The 20,145-nt window shown below is 38.3% G+C and overlaps 1 protein-coding gene across 9 annotated transcripts in view; it reads left to right on the plus strand.

Annotated features, from left to right (window-relative positions):
- Positions 1 to 20,145, plus strand: part of LOC307152024 (hemicentin-1-like) — a 258,180-nt gene that overhangs the window by 190,763 nt on the left and 47,272 nt on the right. For 4 of the 9 annotated variants that reach the window (XM_079860385.1, XM_079860383.1, XM_079860384.1 and 1 more), the window contains 3 exons: positions 9,217 to 9,273; positions 12,226 to 12,597; positions 12,682 to 12,735. In XM_079860385.1, coding sequence (XP_079716511.1) covers positions 9,217 to 9,273; positions 12,226 to 12,597; positions 12,682 to 12,735 — 483 coding nt within the window. Of the gene's footprint in view, positions 1 to 7,904; positions 9,121 to 9,216; positions 9,274 to 12,225; positions 12,598 to 12,681; positions 12,736 to 20,145 lie in introns of all 9 variants that reach the window. The other 5 variants (XM_079860387.1, XM_079860386.1, XM_079860388.1 and 2 more) reach the window with 3 other exon arrangements.

The raw sequence follows: 20,145 nt of genomic DNA on the forward strand, positions 1-20,145 counted from the left end.
CATACACACAAACATAAATGTTTCCAATAATAATGAACATCAGGTTTATTGTGCCTTATAGGCATAGGCTATGCGCAGTGCTGCATAAAATAATAATAACAATAACCATATAAGCAGCCTATAAATCTTCCAAAATATTTCAGTAACAACTAAGCTAGAGAAAATATATTGATTATCATGTTACTTCAAATGTTTCCATTCGTTATGATGATATGGCATGAGATAATAGTAAAAACATGAAGCCGTTTGGTGCTTTTCAAACGCGATCCAAATATGATACATTCAAACGCGATCGCGCTCAAATATAAAACATTATGATTACCATATACATATCTACATTTGAGCAGATATCCACAAACAGTAACAGTAAACACGGGTCTAAATATTATAATATTCACCATATATCTAGCAGCAGTTCAACTGCAATGTGAAATTTATGCAACAATAACAAACTAATATGTAAGAATTTCTTACCTTACATCTTCCTTGTCTTCAAATCGCGTTCTTCTTCTTCTGAGGTAATTCCAATGTAAGCTCACGGCGCGTCTTTCAAACTGGACGAAAAGCAGAGACTTGTGAAGTGTTTTGGTGTTTTGTTTTTGAGGTAATGAGCGCGTTCGCGTCCCATGTGGAGATTTGCATGTGAATGTCTTTTGCGCGAGTGGGCGTGGCCAAATTAACTGTAATGAGCAAGCGTTTGAGAAGCTGGACATCTTGTTGGTTTTATACAAATTACTTAAACAGAGAATATTTGTTTTCAGTATGAATCCGATCATTTAAAAGTACACACTTAAGTGTTTATAAAGGTATATGGCTCATAAATGTGTGACAAGTATTCACTGAGTTTTGTTTCAGTTTATAGACGTGCTCAAGAAAAAAAAGTTCACCGCGACGGAGAGGCAGAACGCACACCCTGTTTATTTTCTTTATTTTACAAAAGCACAATGTTTTGATTTGATTGTAAGTGGACACCTACAAAAGTAAAAATATCACAGATTCTTTTTTTATATTTCTTTTTTCTGTATGACCATAAATGAGGGAGTAATTTAAGTTTATAGTGCTACAATGTGAAGAAAATTCGGCAAAACGCGCCGGCGCGTTTGCCGACCTCAGAGGGTTAAACTACCACCTAAAATTAAATTTTGTTAGATTACACTTGCAAATAATTCAAATTTAGACAATTCAAATTCAAATAATTTTGTCATATTATAAGCTCCATAGTTTAAGTGCATTTGTCTTTAAATGATAATGAGCTTTGCTCAACCCACCCCTCTGTTCTGTGCGTACACCGTTTCTAACACAATAACCATAACGCGTTGTTCATTATAAACTTGGGATTATGAATTATATTTATAACGTCGTACATAGAAAACATCCCGTAATGAACCCTGAATGTAAAAATAGCCACATTCATCGTGAAGCGTGCAGCAAGCGATTAGCAAAGTTTAATATAAATAATATAAAGGTTAATAAAACGTTACTCACTTCTTCTTCTGGAGGTGCAGCAGGAACACGAATAGTTGGTACCGATCATTTTTTCAGGAGCAGCTTCTTAGCAAAAACAGCTTTATACTGACCCTCGTTTGTAAAGCAGTCTGGTGTGTGAAAGGATTCGCGCAAACATGAAAGCATTGACGTTGATCGTGGGGAATATTCCCTTCGAAAACAAAACTCAGCCACTGCGTCTTCAGCGGTTCGGATTCAGCGGTTCGGATCAAAATCATGCTGTGTTCATTATTACACCCAAGAACAGAACACCACAATCGCTTAGACACCATTCTGCTCATAGACAGTGCTCCAGCGTATCAACAATGATGCGCAGACTATGATGATTGACAGCTCGCTCACGAGCGAGGGCGGGACTGTATTGAAACGCTGCTGTCAATCAAAAATCGTGGGAGGGGCGTCCGACCGTGTGACGTCACTAGGTCGAACGGCTTGATTTGATAGACAGATAGTTTAAAAAAAAAACATTGGATGGATTTTTATAATTTTATGATGGATGTGTACAGGCACTGCCAACACACATTTCAGTACAATAAAAAAGGGCATGTACCATTATATGACCACTTTAATGAGATAATTAAGTGATTCATTGAGTGATGATTGTTTGATTATTAAAGAAACCTGACGTTAACAAGCAGAATCACTGAAGAAAAGATAGACAAAATAACTACAACTGACTTCAACCACAGCTTAATGTGAAATCAACTGGAAAAAAATAAATATCTATTTCAAACCAGGCTGACTTTTTTTCTGTCATTCATCTGAGAATTAGCAGAGGTTTAGATGTTAATGAATTATTGAAAATGTTTGTTTTTTATTGAATCAGTGTTTCTTTTGGTTGTGCAAACTTAGCTTTTTATATCAGTATGACACACACATACTTCATATAGATACTGTAGAGCTGCAATAGTGCTTTGTTACGTCCCAGGGTCTTTTAATATAATGTGTTGTGAGAAAATGCTTGTATGCCCTGTGTTGTGCTCTGTTTCTCTCCCTCACTCTCTTTCACTCAGGTTAATTACCATCAGCTGCAACTTGTTGTGAGCATGCCTGAGTCTGAGCTGAGCAGTATAAATGCAGCACTTCGAGAAGCCTGTGCTGAGGAACACTTTTCCCCCAGCCTCAGACTGAGATTGTGTGTTTTGGTGAAAACCGTGCTTATACTTGAGTTAGAGTGGACCTATACTCATTTGTTTCGTGCTAAGAGTGACAGAGCTTGCTTTCTAGTGTTGATATCTCTACCTGTGGGTAATTAAAAGGTATTGTATGGAATCTTGTTAGCTGTGTTCATTTTGGATTGTCTGGGGAATGTAGGGAGAGGGTGCCTTATTTTATTTTAATATTTTTATATATGGATAGAGAGGGAGCTCAGGAAAGTTTTGTTGTTGATTTTCATCTTTGTTTTTGTGCAGGGTTGATAGCTCCCTTAAACCTTAGTTAGCCTCTATTTTTGTTTGTTATTTTAGGCCATGCTCTCTCCTGAAGAGTTATTCCCATCCTTTGTTAATTACTTAAATATGTAACAGAAATAAATTTTACAGAACTTTTACTTGTACTTGAAGTTGTGCTTGCTTTCACTCTGGGGCTGAGGCCGAAGTGCGTCCTCCACGTAATCAATGTTACTTTTTTTTTTTCTCTTTGTTACTTCCCCTCCTAACCCCTAGACTGGGAGGGGAACGTAACAAGTGGGGGCTCGTCCGTTCCCGTTAATAATAGTGTCAAGTCACTCATTCGTGGGTAAGTTTACTTTTTTCTTTTCATAGGCTGTTTGGCAGGTTTTTTTTGGTGTGGGGAGGAAACTGTGGTAGTAAGATGGAGTTTGACTTGATTAAGTTCACTCTCTCTCCTACCACAGAAGTCTTTGAGCGTTGTAGGAAAGCGGATTTAATTTTGATTGCTAACTTTTTTAATATTACTGTTCCTACAGAAGCAGCAAAACATGTTATCAAGCAAGTACTGCGCGATAAACTTGAAGAAATGGGAATTCTACCAGAACCCTCTGGCAGGGAGGAGGTGTCGCCCGACATTGCAGAGGGAGTTGTGTCGGATGATGGCCCTCCTGGTGTTCCTGCGGTAGAGCCTTCTGTCGACCCAATGTTGGCGTTAAAGATGAAAGAACTCGATTAGATGATTAAAAAACAAGAGCATCAAACAATGCTGGTTAAATTGCGCATGTTAGAGGCGGAGACTGATCGGGATATTCAATTGCGTCAGATGGCTCGAATTGAAAAGCAAGAATTGGAAAGCAAACCTGTACCTTTGCCTCGTTCACGAACTCCTTCTGCTAGCACTCCTTCTGATAGCCATTCTGCTGCACCTCAAAATCCACGTGAGGCTGAAGCCAATGAAAATTTTGATTTAAGCAGGTATTTGAAACTGGTTCCACCATTTAGGGAAAGCGAAGTAGATGCTTATTTTGTTACTTTTGAGCGCATAGCCGGGAAGTTGCGCTGGCCTAAAGACGTGTGGGCATTGCTTCTGCAGTGCAGCCTTTCTGGGAAAGCCCAGGACGTTTCCTCTGCTTTGCCACTAGAACAATCGCTTGACTATGACGTTGTGAAAGCCGCGGTACTTAGAGCGTATGAACTAGTACCGGAGGCGTACAGACAAAGGTTCCGTTCTCATGCCAGAACTGCCAAACAGACTTATGTTGAGTTCGCCCGAGAAAAGCGCACACTTTTTGAGAAGTGGTGTCTTTCTAATCGAGTCACTACATTTGAACAACTACAAGAGCTAATTTTGCTTGAGGATTTCAAAAGTAGTGTGCCTGAAAATGTGGTAATTCACCTAAACGAACAGAAAGTGACTTCTATCGTTGCCGCAGCTGTTTTAGCTGATGAATTTGTGTTAACGCATCGGAATGTATTCTTTACTCCTCGGCGTAACGTAATGTCCTCCGTTAACGTTAATACGAACAAGGTGTATGAATGAGTGAGTGAATGGGTGAATGTGAGGCAATATTGTAAAGCGCTTTGGTGGCCATTGGGTCTGTGAAAGCGCTATATAAATGCAGTCCATTTACCATTTTTACCAAGGAGGTGAGACCTGTCTGGTCACATGCTAAACCAGTCACACAACCAAGTTCACCTCGTAAAAACGACAAGCGAGTTTGTTTTTTTCTGTCTGGATCCAAGTCACCTAATTTCTGAGTGTCGGGCTTGGAAACAGAAAACTGCTGCTTCACAGCCTAGAAGTGCAGCTTTGGTGCACACGGTCGGTAACAGTAAGGGTAGTGCAGAGATTGTTATTAGTGCGTATCAGCCGTTTTTACTGGATGGCACAGTATCTCATTCACCTGATGCAGTAGGTAGGTCATTGAAGATTTTGAGAGACACTGGATCAGTCCAGTCATTGATTTGTGAAAAATCGTTACCGTCTCTAACTGTTTACTCCGGCACCAATATCTTAGTGCGAGGGATTGGCATGGGATGCCTTAGTTTACCATTACATGACTTGTACCTCATGTCAGACTTGGTCACCGGGCCTGTAACCCTCGGAGTTTGTTCGCATCTACCGGTTGATGGAGTAGATGTTATTCTAGGGAACGATCTTGCTGGTGGAGATGTTTTTCCTAGACCTTTGGTAATTAGGGAACCAGCTCAAAATAACAGTGTCACTTGTGCAAAAGTTTCCTGCTGCCTTTCCTGCATGTGTAGTTACGGATGCCCAAAGAAAGAAGATGGGAGATGTTATTGATCTCTCTGAGAGCTTCTTATTTGATTCAGATGATCAAAACTTGACGCCAGAGACGGCGGATGTTACGAAAACCTGTGAGGTAGATTATGTACCTGAACTGAAAGTTGTATTGGGAGTGGGCAGGGAACCGTTGGGTGCTGCTCAGAGAACAGACCCTTCTTTAGCAAGCTGTATTGAGTCTGTTGTGAATCTCAAAAGAAAACTTCATGATAAGGTAAAGTACTTCTGGGAAGGGGAAGTATTAATGCGGAGATGGAAGCCCATTGCTCGTTCTTCCCTCAACACAATTCATCAAATCGTTCTGCCTCAACCGTATAGAGAGCCTGTCCTGAAAATCGCTCATGAGCATGTACTCTCAGGTCACTTAGGAGTTACCAAGACATACAAACGAGTGTCACGCTACTTTTTCTGGCCAGGGCTAAAATCAGCGGTGTCCAAGTTCTGCCGCTCATGGGCTGCCTGTCAAATAGCTGGTAAACCGAACCAAAAACTTCCAATTGCTCCCTTGCGGCCTATTCCTGTTATGCGATAACCTTTTGAACGCCTGTTATCAGACTGCGTAGGTCCTCTGCCTAAGTCCAAATCTGGTCACGAATATATACTATCTATAATGTCTACTTCTACACGTTTTCCCGAAGCAATACCCTTACGTTCCACGAAAGCCCACATCATTGTTCGTGAACTGATCAAGTTTTGCACTGTCTTTGGATTGCCAAAGGTCATACAAACTGATCGCAGTACAAATTTCACCTCGAAACTGTTCTCACAGACTCTAACTCAGTTTGGAATTACTCATAAACTGTCAAGTGCATTCCATCCTCAATCTCAAGGTGCTGTGGAAAGGTTCCACCAAACGCTTAAGACGATGCTGCGGACTTACTGTCTTTCTAGTGGTAAAGATTTGGCAGAAAGCTTACCTTTCTTGATTTTTGCGATTCGAGAAGCAGAGCAGGAATCACTTGGATTCAGTCCTGCCGACCTCGTCTTTGGTCACACCGTGCGGGGCCCTCTTAAAGTGTTGAGCGAGCAGTTGTTGGCTAAGGATGCAATGCCTGTCACAGTCCTAGATTATGTAAGCTCATTTAGAGAACGGTTACATAGAGCTTCTAAGCTGGCTAGAGAACATCTGACCACAACCCAATCCAAAATGAAAGCCTGGTATGACAAAAAAAGTCTATCTCGTAGTTTCCAACCAAACTACGAAGTTCTTATACTTCTACCTGAGCCTGGTTCGTCCCTCAATGCTAAGTTCACTGGTCCTTATTCTGTAAAAGAAAAACTTAGTGACACAGACTATGTTGTCAGCACTCCTGATAGGTGGCGTAAAACCAGGATATGCCACATTAACATGTTAAAGGGATTTGTTTGTGACTCTAACCCTGATCCACCATGTAACCTTGTGACTACGCCTTTACCGGTTGCTGTAGCTGAAGTTGTTGAACAAGATAGTAAAGGACTACTAAACTCTGCTGTATTGAAAGATCTACCTTCCTTTCTTTCTCACCTAGAACCTGAGGAAGCCAGTCAGATTATGCAACTAATGCATCGGTATTCACCTCTGTTTTCTAATGAGCCAGGGAGAACAGTTCTTGAACATGATATCAATGTAGGTTTCGCTAAACCGATCAAACAGCACTCTTACAGAGTTAATCCAACTAAACGTCACATCATGAAAACCGAAGTCGAGTACATGTTACAGCATGGTCTGGCTCAGCATAGTCAGAGCCCGTGGAGCTCACCGTGTCTATTAGTTCCAAAGGCAGATGGCACATACCGGTTTTGTACTGACTTCCGCAAGGTAAACGCAGTGACGAAACCTGACTCTTTTCCGCTCTTACTGGCAAGTGCCACTAACCACCCGAGCTGCAGAAATCTCTGAATTTGTTACACCAGATCATTTCCTGGAATATTCTGTCCTTGCTTTCGGAATGAGAAATGCTCCAGCCACCTTTCAAAGGTTGATGCACATTGTGTTGGGTGACGTACCAAATTGTGATGCATATCTTGACGACATTGTAGTCTATAATGAATCATGGGAAGACCATATTGAAACCTTGGAAATGGTTTTTGAAAGATTAAAACGTGCTTCGCTAACCTTGAACCTGTTTAAGTGTGAGATAGGGAACGCTACAGTAACCTACTTCGGGAAAAAGGTAGGCCATGGTTGGGTGAAACCTGTTGAAGCTAAGGTGGAAGCTATTCTTAAGTTCCCTAAACCCAACAACAAGCGCGAGCTTCGCCGATTTCTGGGAATGTCAGGTTACTACAGAGGTTTTTGCAGAAACTTTTCCTCTGTAGTTGCTCCACTCACAGACCTCCTGAGCACAATGAGAATGTTTAGCTGGAACAGTGACTGTGATCGAGCATTTGAAGCTGCTAAAGACCTGTTGAGTAATGCCTCTGTGTTAGCTGCCCCTAACTTCAAACTGCCATTCAAACTACAGGTGAATGAAAGCCACTTTGGTGCGGGAGCTGTCCTTATTCAAGAAGATGCTCAAAGCATTGAACACCCGGTGTCTTATTTCTCCCGCAAGTTCTCAAAGGGTCAGTTATCCTACAGCACAATCGAAAAGGAAGCTTTGGCTTTATTGTGGGCCTTACAACATTTTGAGGTTTATGTTGGGAGTAGTGCTCTACCTGTAATTGTGTATACAGACCATAATCCTCTAACTTTTTTGTCCAACATGTCTTCCTCTAACCAGCATTTACTGCGCTGGGCTCTCAAGCTTCAAGATTTTAATCTCCAGATCCAGCACATCAGAGGCACCGACAACATTGTGGCCGATGCTCTGTCCAGATCTGTTGGGATGGCAACTTAGGTGACGTGTATGTTGGGATAGTGATACAGAAACCTTATCGTACCCTGGTCTGTAATCTTAGTGGTGGGGGTGTTACGTCCCAGGGTCTTTTAATATAATGTGTTGTGAGAAAATGCTTGTATGCCCTGTGTTGTGCTCTGTTTCTCTCCCTCACTCTCTTTCACTCAGGTTAATTACCATCAGCTGCAACTCATTGTGAGCATGCCTGAGTCTGAGCTGAGCAGTATAAATGCAGAACTTCGAGAAGCCTGTGCTGAGGAAAACTTCTCCCTCAGACTGAGATTGTGTGTTTTGGTGAAAACCGTGCTTATACTTGAGTTAGAGTGGACCTATACTCATTTGTTTCGTGCTAAGAGTGACACAGCTTGCTTTCTAGTGTTGATATCTCTACCTGTGGGTAATTAAAAGGTATTGTATGGAATCTTGTTAGCTGTGTTCATTTTGGATTGTCTGGGGAATGTAGGGAGAGGGTGCCTTATTTTTTTGTTTTTTATTATTATTATTATTTTTTTTTTAGCTTTTAATTCATTGTGAGCTTTTGTCATGAATGTGTGGTTATGTCCTTGTTTTGTATCTTGTGTATTGTTCAGCACTTTGGTCAGCCCTGTTTGCTGTTTTCAAATGTGCTATATAAACAAATACAAACTTGAAACTTAATACCTTTTTTCCTGTCTTTGGTTAGAGGTTAGGTTTTGTTGTTGATTTTCATCTTTGTTTTTGTGCAGGGTAGATAGCTCCCTTTAACCTTAGTTAGCCTCTATTTTTGTTTGTTATTTTAGGCCATGCTCTCTCCTGAAGAGTTATTCCCATCCTTTGTTAATCACTTAAATATGTAACAAAAATAAATACTTTTACTTGTACTTGAAGTTGTGCTTGCTTTCACTCTGGGGCTGAGGCCGAAGTGCGTCCTCCACGTAATCAATGTTACCTTTTTTTTCTCTTTGTTACTTCCCCTCCGTAACATGCTTTTTTGTTAGTTTGAACAGAAAAGGCTTGAGAGTTTCATTAAGTGGAAAAGATGTGTGAGATTAATTTCTGGGATAAACAATACAATATTCTGTGAAAGAAAAAGCCATGATGGCAGAACTTTCATTTTTGGGTGAACTATTATTTTAAGTACAAGCTTATATTTATATTATTTATATTTTATTGTGTCCTAAACATGTTGATTAATTTGTATTTATAATTGTTTTAGATGTCTTAAGACTGTACTTGGCCTTTTCATCTGTCTCACCGGCGACGACTGCAATAGGTAATGTACACTGAAAAAAATGTTTTGTCAGTTCAACTTAGAAAATGTACTTCATGTGGAAACATCTACAATAACTGATTGAAATGTTGAAATTAAATAGATTATTTAAGATTACAGATTATAACTGATTTCAAGCAACCTTAAAAAAACAAGGTTTTATTGAAGCATAACTGTCAGTAGATGGAAAAAAGTAAATAGAGGAAATAGGCCTATATTTCATTTAATTTATTTATTCTCTTTTCATGCAACACGAAATGCCACAACAATCCAACAAACACAACAAAAATACATTCCATGACAAGAGTAGGATGAAGAAAAAAAAAATTATAAACTCCTACCCCATTCTTATAATAAAAGTTACAAATTAGATGGCCTCACCAACATGAAAGAAAAAAGAATAATAACGACAAAAAAATAAAATAAAAAATAGCCCAGACCAGATGTAATCTACTTTCAATTTTAACAATTTTCCATTTTTTATATTTCTTTTTCTTTTTTTTTTTTTTTTATTAATTCTGCTTACACAACACTAAAAAAAAAAAAAAAAAAACATTAATGCAATAATGACAACTCTGGCATCAAAGACAACGACGAGACCATGATCATTGATGATATAGTTTTAACAATTTTCACCATCATCTTTATACAAGTTAAGTATCTTCTCTTTATACTTATTTAAATTGAACCATATTTGAACCACATTTTAGATCATTCTCTAGACAATTCCATCTTTTCACACCAGAAACTGAAACACACATTTGTTTGAGGGTATTTCCAGCAAAAGGTTGTTTAAAGTCATTATTTCTTCTGCTTGTCTCACTATTTACAGTAAAAAGGGTTTGCAGTCCATGTGGTAACAAGCAATGTTTTGCTTTATGAACAACTAATAAAGTTTGTAAAGAAACCAAGTCCTTCAATTTGAGTAGTCCTGACCTCAGAAACAGTCCTGTAGTATGTTCTCTTGGAGCAACTCCAAACAATACATCAAATAGGGCAAAATAAAGGAACAAAGGATTCTCATTGCTTTATAATTTAACAAACTTTACTTTACTCAAAACAGCAATATTTTTTACAAATTTTATTTCTTACATAGGCTATGTGTGATTTCCATTAAAATTTTTCATCGTTTATTTTTAAATAAACTTTCGTTTATTTTTGTTAAACCATTTCTGAAGTAGGACCAATTCTTGTTCAATAGTTTTCATTAAAATTTTTAAGTTCTTCCCCGATACAAAAAAAAATTGTATCGTCCGCAAAAAGAACAAAACGTAAAATCTTTGATTCATCACAGAGATCATTAATGTATAAAATAATTTAGGCCCCAGCACAGAGCCTTGAGGGACTCCACACTGTATTGTTTCCAACTTAGATTCATGGCCTATATACTCTACATATTTTTGTCTATTTTCTAGATAACTAATAATCCATATGTCTCTAATTCCATATGTCTGCAATTTAGATATCAATATTCCGTGATCAAGAGTGTCAAAGGTCTTTTTAAGGTCAATAAAAACTCCAACTGTGTGATTTTTTTTTTTTTTTTTTATCCTCCAATTCTGTAGTAATGTCCTCTGTGATTTTCATCAAAGCCATAGCTGTTGAGCGGGTGCTACAAAACCCAAACTGATTATCGTTTATCAAAGAATGTTTTTCAAGAAAATAATCCAATTTTTTAACAAAAAGCTTCTCCAAAATTTTTGAAAATTGGGAAAGCAAAGATATAGGCCTATAATTTGTAAGACTGTGCCTATCACCAGTTTTAAAACAGAGCGTTATTTACCAGCGTTGCCCAGCACTGCTACACACACCATGTTAAAGCACAGAACATTTGCAAACAGAAACAAGTCCAGAGAAACACACTTTAACACACACCGCTGAGAGCACACACACACACACACACAGCGGAGAGCACATCACACACACAGTGGAGAGCACACAAACACACACACACAGCGGAGAGCACAGCACACACACAGTGGAGAGCACACAAACACACACACACAGCGGAGAGTACAGCACACACACAGTGGAGAGCACACAAACACACACACACAGCAGAGAGCACAGCACACACACATACACAGTGGAACATGAGCAGTTGCTTTGAGGTTGTGTATCTTCGGAAGTGAAACACAAAGCTTGCTTTCTTCTTTGTCCTTCAGAGCAGAGGTCCTGTAGCTGACACGAGTCACGACTACACTGCCCTCTATAGGACTGGTGCAGTCGGAGTGCGCATGTGTCGAATCTGTCCATCCTGAGCTTTAGTGACACTTTTCTGAGCGCCTCGTGTCTGATCTCTTCTCAGCTCAAACACTGACTGTCACTGAGTGAACGACAGATCTCTGTCTCTCTCTCAATAGTGCTAGTCTAGAGTCAGACCCGATCAAACCGCTGATACAGTGTTGCTGAGGACACGACTGGAATAAAACACTTCACACGCTGTGGAGAAACTCACTTATTTTCTGTAAAATAAAATACTGCTGTTTTAGTCAAATCATTTAGTTTAATTTATTTATTTATTTTCATTATTTGCATATGGAATATTGAGGAAACTGAATGTCATATTGTTACTTTAATATTAGTTTATGGATTCCCACTGAAAACCTGGCAATGTCATTTTGAAATGGTCATTTTTAGACCAAGAAAATGGACATAAAATCTTAAAAAATAGTAATAATAATAATATGCACATGATTATACTGGTATGTTATGTTTACTTCCAATTTAAAAGATTTTTTTTTTGTTTTTTTTATTTAAGACGCATTGATGTTTAAATAATCCTATAAATGCATTTGATAAAAATATTGTGGATCGAAATGAATCGCTCCGAATTAGCAGAAGAAGAAAAAGTAATGTCTAAAGCTGCACTTTTGGTTACATTTTGTAGTAAAACATGTTTTTCAGAAACTTGTTAATTTCTTAATATATGTTCATAAGTTAATCTCTCTGCAGACCCCTGCTACACCTACACTGTGCTGAACGATACATGGAGATCCATCAGTAATAAACGTGGTTCAGTCAAAAACTGTGGCGACATGTCTGTCTCCTGGAGCGGCTGGTATCGTCTCTTCATTAACAACACTAGCGCTCATATCCTAGACACATGTGTTGCTCCGTTCAGTTGTGGCACTGATTACGCGCTGTGGATACGTGGTGGACACCCAACAGTAACAGATGGAGTCGTCACTCGAGATGTCTGCGGTCACTGGAGGAGTTACTGCTGCTTTCTCGGGTCTTTTCCCATTAAAGTCAAAGCCTGTCCAGGCAATTATTATGTCTATGAGCTGGTTAGTCCAACTGTGTTCTGTTCAGGATACTGTGCAGGTAATTATATTCACATGAGCTCTTTCTACACACTCATGATATCTGTGTCTCTGTTCATTAATCACTATTCATCCAAACTTTCAGACACTGGCAGCATTAACACCAGCCCTACAACTGTCACAGTGGCCATCTCATCTGGTAATGTTACACACTGTGTCTCTATTGGCTTATTTTCTGAGTGTTTTTTAATGTATGTAGGCTACAGATCAGGGCTGCACTTCCCAGAAGACACCAATGGTCTTGGGAAACGCTGCTCTGTACCATAGATGTGTGCGTGTGTCAGAATAAAATACTTACTCGACCAGTAAAATACATTATAGTATACAATAGACAACATGTGCAATTTGTAGTATTTTGAAGCCAAAGGTATTACTGAGCATATACTTTTTACTCAAATATAATTATGGTGTATGGTTTGTGTGTTTCGAAAACACTCAAAAGCCAGCGTCACCCCGCTGGGAAATGCTGGTCTATATAGGCTAATAAAAAATAAAAATAAAAAGCCTGTAATTAAGACCTTAACATTGACTTACATTGACTTACCTGTCGAGAAGAAAGCAGGCAACTTCAGCGTCTCTTTTGAAAGCTTTCTCCTGCATTAGCTATCCCGACATAAACCCTTGTTTTTGTAATCTCCGGTCATGTTTCCTTTTACGGTCTTATTTTGGACTTTATCGACTAAGATGACTCGTTATCCTGTGACTTAACCGTGAAGTGCAGCCTTTTAAACTTGCCGGGGCAGTGACAAGCGCCTCTCTGCTCTGCTCCTCCGCTTCTGTTGACTTCAGTCACGTGACGCGGGCTCTGAACGAAAACGCGTTGTGGAAACGCGTTGGCCTAGTACTTTTTGTCCCTCTCTGCTATTATAGTTTTTCAAGATGGCGGAACTACATGGAAGCCTCCGTGGACCTACCCGTCCTATGTATATAAAGATAATAAATTCTTCGTTTACGAGGACAAGTCAGATCATTGGCAGAGGTATTTGGACACCATTGAGGACATATTTATGAATAAAAATATTGATTTTAGATAATAAAATACCTAAAAAGATACATATTGTCCCTTTAAAGAGGTCATATAATGTCATTTTTGTACAAGCTAATATGTTTTTTTAGGGTATGAATTAAAAGTTTGTAATATACTTTAATTAAAAATTCTCATTAGTATTGTAAGAAAACACTCATTTTACCTGGTCAAAAACAGCTGTTTTCAGCATGCCGTTTCAGTGCATGTGTCTTTAAATGATAATGAGATTTGCTGACCCCGCCCCTCTGTTCTGTGCGTACACCGTTTAAAATAATAATACAAAAACCATAACGTGTTGTTCATTATAAACGTGGTATTATGAATTATATTGAGCACGTCGTACATAGAAAACATGCCCAAATGTACCCTGAGTGTAAAAATAGCCACATTCATCGTGAAGCGTGCAAGCTATTTGCAAAGATTAATATAAAGGTTAATAAAACATTACACTCACTTCAGTTCTTCTGGAGGTGCAGCAGGAACACGAATAGTTCATACTGATCCTTTTTCTGGAGCAGCTTCTTAGCAAAAACAGTTTTATACTGACCCTCGTTTGTAAAGCAGTCTGGTGAAATGATTCGCGCAAACATGACAGCATTGACGTTGATCGTGGGGAATATTCCCTTCGAAAACAAACTCAGCCACTGCGTCTTCAGCTGTACGGATTTAGGAACATCAAAATGACTGCTGTGTTAGTTATTACACCCAAGAACAGAACACCAGAATCGTTAGACGCCATTCTACTCAGCACTCCAGCTATCAACAATGAACGTGCGTCGGCACATGCTATGATTGACAGCTCTCTCACGAGGGCGTGAGGGCGGGTCTGTGTTTGAAACACTGCTGTCAATCACAATCGCGGGAGGGGCGTTGGATATTATGACGTCATAATATCGAACGGCTTGATTTCAGAGAGGGTCAAACATATAAGGAGATTAAAACAAAACCACTGGATGGATTTTTAGCATGATAGGATGGTTGTGCACAGGCACTGCCAACACACATTTCAGTGCAATCAACTTGTAAAAGTGCATGTACCATTATATGACCCCTTTAAATGAAGACAAAGAGGTGATAGTTTTCGCCCCACTGATCATTTTAAGACCCCCAGCATTGATTTGAGGAGCTTATCTGCATTTATATCTACACATGTGCGGAATATGGGGTGTGCTTTTAGATGGGCCTTTACAATTTGACAAACAAATATCTTCGGTAATTGGATCTAGTTTCTATCATCTTTGCTTTTATCTAAAATTAAACACTTCCTAACTGACAAAACTGAATAGAGCAGAAATATTGCTTTAAGGTAACAAGTGCAGGTCACCACACAAGTTAAACTGTACATGATCTAGACTCTAGATAAATAAAATGCGACCGCAGCAGTAAATCAGGGGAATGCTTATATTTCTTCCTTTGGTTTCAATTTTGAACATGTTGCAGTTCTTTTTAAAAAAGTATACATTTTAGTACAATTATAAAATGATATAACATTATTTCATACTGTACATTAGCAGCAATTACGGTACACATTGTTCACTTTAGCAACAAAGTGGAGACCCTCTTTTCTGTAATGAAAGGCCAATCTTATGGGTTGTGGTCTCTCAGACATCGGCAGTAATAAAAATAAAAACGTTGTTTCCCTTTGGACTTTAATTACACTTGATACTGGGCATCATTACATTTTTCCCCTGACTGACAGGTGATGCTTGTAACCCGATCATAATCTGTTATCCGACAAGATTAGAATGTTATATTCTAATTAAATTAAATTAGAATGTATGTATTTCTCAATAATTATCACTTTTTTCAAAGCTCTTCAATCCACTGTCTTAACCAACTTCCAGCTTCACTGCAGTTAATTTCACATTCAAAACGCATTAAAACTACCAAAACACATCATTTATGTTTCAAATTAAGTCATTCTTTCAGAACTCTAGTGAAGGTTTCAGCCAACAAACACAATAAAATATACAAAACAAAAACACACACAAACAACAGGCAGCAATATGCACTATTTTCTGCTGTTCAGAATTCAATGCAATTTATGCTACATGCTTCATGTCAGCCTGGTCTCATTGTTAATACGTAGGTATTAATACGTAATTTTCAAAGATAGAAAACGTACTGTTTTGTACGTTTGGATAGATGCTGAAACGTATAATATGGACGTATCTGCAACGTTTAAACGTTACATTACGTTTTTTCAGCTAAAAAACGTAAACTATTTACGAATATTTCATATCATAAAGATATCTGTATATTTCCCCTTTTACCATTTTATAGATTATAAATGTAAGATCCCTTAACCCTACTCCCACACCTAAACATAGCCATTTTATAGACAATATTAAAAGGATAAAACGTAATGGACATATGTGTAGGGAAATGGCAGTTTTATTAACAATATAGCATTAAAAGATAGTTTGAGCCACTAATCCTACCCCTACCCCTAAACCCCTAACCATTTCTTAAAACTACGTAACGTTAGGCTACAATTATAAAGAAAAACAACAGACATAACTTTTACACGTTTAATCACAATAATTTATTTAGTGAGAAAATGTCAAAACCGGTACCAAAAGTCGTTCAAATGACGATGTGTCGCATTCCTCTCTGGCAGTATATAATAGTTTTGTATGAGGTAACGTTACAGAGCAGAATATAAGTTATTAATCCATGAAAATGTTAATCCGGTTTCGGTTCGTTGTTCGCTCTGTGAAGGCGCGCGCGCTTCTCCATTTCAAATGTAGTACACCAATTTAAACACAGAATGTCGCAATCTGTGACGAAGCAAGCGAGAGCCAATGAGTGTTTGATATCACTGCCGTAAAACATGTCGTAATGCTTCGGGCGCAATTTTTGAATTTGAATTCACAACAAGCGCGGGATGCCAGGATTTGACCTTTACGATCGCTGCTGCTGAGAAATTATGAAGATTGCTGGATAAATGGCTGAATTTTGATCTGTTTCTTGCAAACAACGCATGGATTCTAATGATTTGGATTACACCAAGCTAATAAAATTGATGTCTTTTGTGAATTTATGTTGTGTTTTAGTGTATTATGGGTCTAGGAGAAAACGCCTTTTGTGTCTCACGATAAATAAACCAAATATTACAAAATGGTTAAACGATTAAAGAAGGCATTTTTAAGGTTTTAAAGTGTATTCTTGTTTAACACCATGTAAGTTAGGCTAATCCTCCGAAACGAGTTTGCACCAGAAGGCACGAACAAAGCAAAATGTTATTATTTATGAGTAATGTTAAACTGTATTAATTAATGCGACTGAAAATTTAATTGATAAGACAATTGAATGCAATAGAGTCAAAACATTAATGCCACGATTTTAATACAAGTTAAATATGAATACGTACAAATTTGTACGTTGGTAAAGTTGTTTGTACGTAAATAAATTGTTTTTTTGCTGTCAATACGTAAATATTATACGTTTTAGTGCTGTAAATACATCAGTATTATACGTTTCTGTGAGTATAAAACTTAAATGTACGTATGGTAGAACTACACTTTATGTAAAAATACACACGTATTCTCATGAGATCACGTTGTTCATGTTTACATTAATGTACAACATGATTTCCTTTTGTATAGATGTTGATGAAAATGAAAGACTAAGACTTGTGTAAAAATGGAGCGCAACTGGAAGAAAACAAAACTAGAGGTATTTCGCATTTCATGGAAGGAGAGCTCAATTACTTACAGAGAGGCTTTAAAAGCTGCTAGATCTGCTTATTTTTCAACCCTATTAGAAGAAAATAAACATAATCCTAGGTATTTATTTGAAACAGTGGCTAAACTAACGAAAAATAAAGCTTCAAGCCCAGAAGTTTCCAAGCAGCACAGCAGTAATGACTTTATGAACTTCTTCACTTATAAGATTGATAATATCAGTAAGAAAATTATAACTATGCAACCGTCTACTACAGTATCGCATCAGGGAGTGCATTGTAGTCTTCCTGAGGAAAAAATTGATTCATTCGTTGCTATAGAAGAGGAAGAATTTACTAAACTCGTTAAATCATCTAAATCGACAACATGTATGCTAGACCCTATACCAACTAAGCTACTTAAAGAAATACTTCCAGAGGTCATAGATCCTCTTCTTAATATCATTAATTCATCTTTGTCTCTAGGATACGTACCAAAAAACTTTAAGCTGGCTATGATTAAACCGCTTGTTAAAAAACGCAACTTGATCCTTCAGAATTAGTCAATTACAGGCCGATCTCGAATCTACCTTTTCTGTCAAAGATATTAGAAAAGGCAGTATCCTCACAACTGTGTTCCTTTCTTGAAAGAAATTATATCTGCGAGGATTTCCAGTCCGGATTTAGACCGTACCATAGTACCGAGACAGCTCTCGTTAGAGTCACAAATGATTTGCTCTTATCATCCGATCGTGGTTGTATCTCTCTATTAGTGTTACTTGATCTTAGTGCTGCATTTGACACCAGTGACCACAACATTCTTTTAAATAGATTAGAACATTATGTTGGCATTACGGGAAATGCACTAGCATGGTTTAAATCATACTTATCTGACCGTTATCAGTTTGTAGCAGTAAATGATGAGATGTCTCATCGATCACAAGTTCAGTATGGCGTACCACAAGGCTCAGTACTAGGACCGCTGCTGTTCACTCTGTACATGCTACCATTGGGAGATATTATTAGGAAACATGGAATTAGCTTTCACTGTTATGCTGACGATACTCAGCTGTATATTTCTTCAAAACCTAACGAAACTTATCAATTCACAAAATTAACGGAATGCATAGCGGATATAAAAAATTGGATGACTCGTAATTTCCTACTTCTAAATTCTGAAAAAACAGAGTTTCTAATTATTGGACAAAAAAACGTCCTCACGTAATAACCTAGAATATTGTCTAACACTTGATGGCTGCTCTATTAAGTCTTCGTCGTCGGTTAGGAACCTGGGTGTGCTCTTTGATACCAACCTTTCATTTGAAAGTCACGTGTCTAGTATCTGTAAAACTGCATTTTTCCATCTTAAAAATATATCTAAATTACGTCAAATGCTCTCATTGACAAATGCGGAACAATTAGTTCATGCGTTCATGAGCTCAAGGCTAGATTATTGCAATGCTCTACTGGGTGGTTGCCCTGCACGCTTAATAAACAAACTACAGCTGGTTCAAAACGCAGCAGCTCGAGCTCTTACCAGAACCAGGAAATATGACCACATTATCCCAGTTCTGTCAAAACTGCACTGGCTCCCTATTAAACATCGCATAAATTTTAAAATATTGCTGATTAATTACAAAGCACTAAATGGTTTAGCTCCGCAGTACTTGAGCGAGCTCTTAACGCATTATAGTCCGTCACGTCTATTGCGATCTCAAAATTCCGGCCAGTTGATAATACCTAGAATATCAAAGTCGACTGCTGGCGTTAGATCCTTTTCCTATTTAGCACCAAAACTATAGAACAGTCTTCCTACCATTGTCCGGGAAGCAGACACACTCTTGTCAGTTCAAAGCTAGATTAAAGACACATCTTTTTGACCTAGCATTCACATAATACATTATAGACTTCTATAATTTAATGTTAGGCTGCATAGATTAGGTCAGCCAGAACCGGGAACACTTCCCATAAATCCTGATGTACTCAGTACATCATGAGAAGAATGGCATCTACGCTAATTTTTAGTGTCTGTGTTTATCCCGAGGTTTTCCCGCAGCCTGCCGGATCCAGGCCGTATCCAGATCTGACGAAGGACCTTCGCCTGGACCGATGACAACGCAGTGCTGAAGTGCCAACTAGTCTCTCCCTATGGAGGATCCCTCTACCACTATACAAATAAGGCGTTGTCGGGAAAATTCGTTTCGCGTTCCTACCCCAAAGCAACAAAATAAAATAAAATTCTTTATCAAAATTTATAAGGAAAGACAAGTACTTTGTTTAGGCTTAGCTTGTAGGGAATTCCAAACCTGCGTATATTCAAACGCACATAACTATAGAACCCATTCTAAATGCGCATGTGAGCGCCATTTAAAATGTGAACGCGTTTAAAGTCTGTGTAGAGGGAATGGTGTCATCTTAGACATCTAATCTTACAGTTAAATCCGACCTTTAGTTCATAAACGCCAGAGGAGAACTGGCCCCCGACTGAGCCCGGGTTCTCCCAAGGTTTTTTTTTTTTCCATTAGGTCACCTGATGGAGTTTTTCGGTTCCTTGCCACTGTTGCCTTTGGCTTGCTCAGTTGGGGTTATTTGGGGTTATTTGGGGATATTAATTTAATTAACCAATCAACGATACTATTGATCAGCATTACCAAACGTGGACGTTCCACTAGAAACAAACATTGATGTATTGTTTTAATTTAATACTGTGAAGCAGCTTTGTTACAACCTATGTTGTGAAAAGCGCTATATAAATAAACTTGACTTGACTTGACTAGGTGTTTAGTTACATCTTCTTTTTTTTTTTTTTTTAAGAATATTCAGAATATCAATGTGGTATACGGTAGAAATATTGCACA

Source organism: Squalius cephalus, assembly GCF_949319135.1.
Source record: "Squalius cephalus genome assembly, chromosome: 2".
NCBI classification, from domain to species: Eukaryota; Metazoa; Chordata; class Actinopteri; order Cypriniformes; family Leuciscidae; genus Squalius; species Squalius cephalus.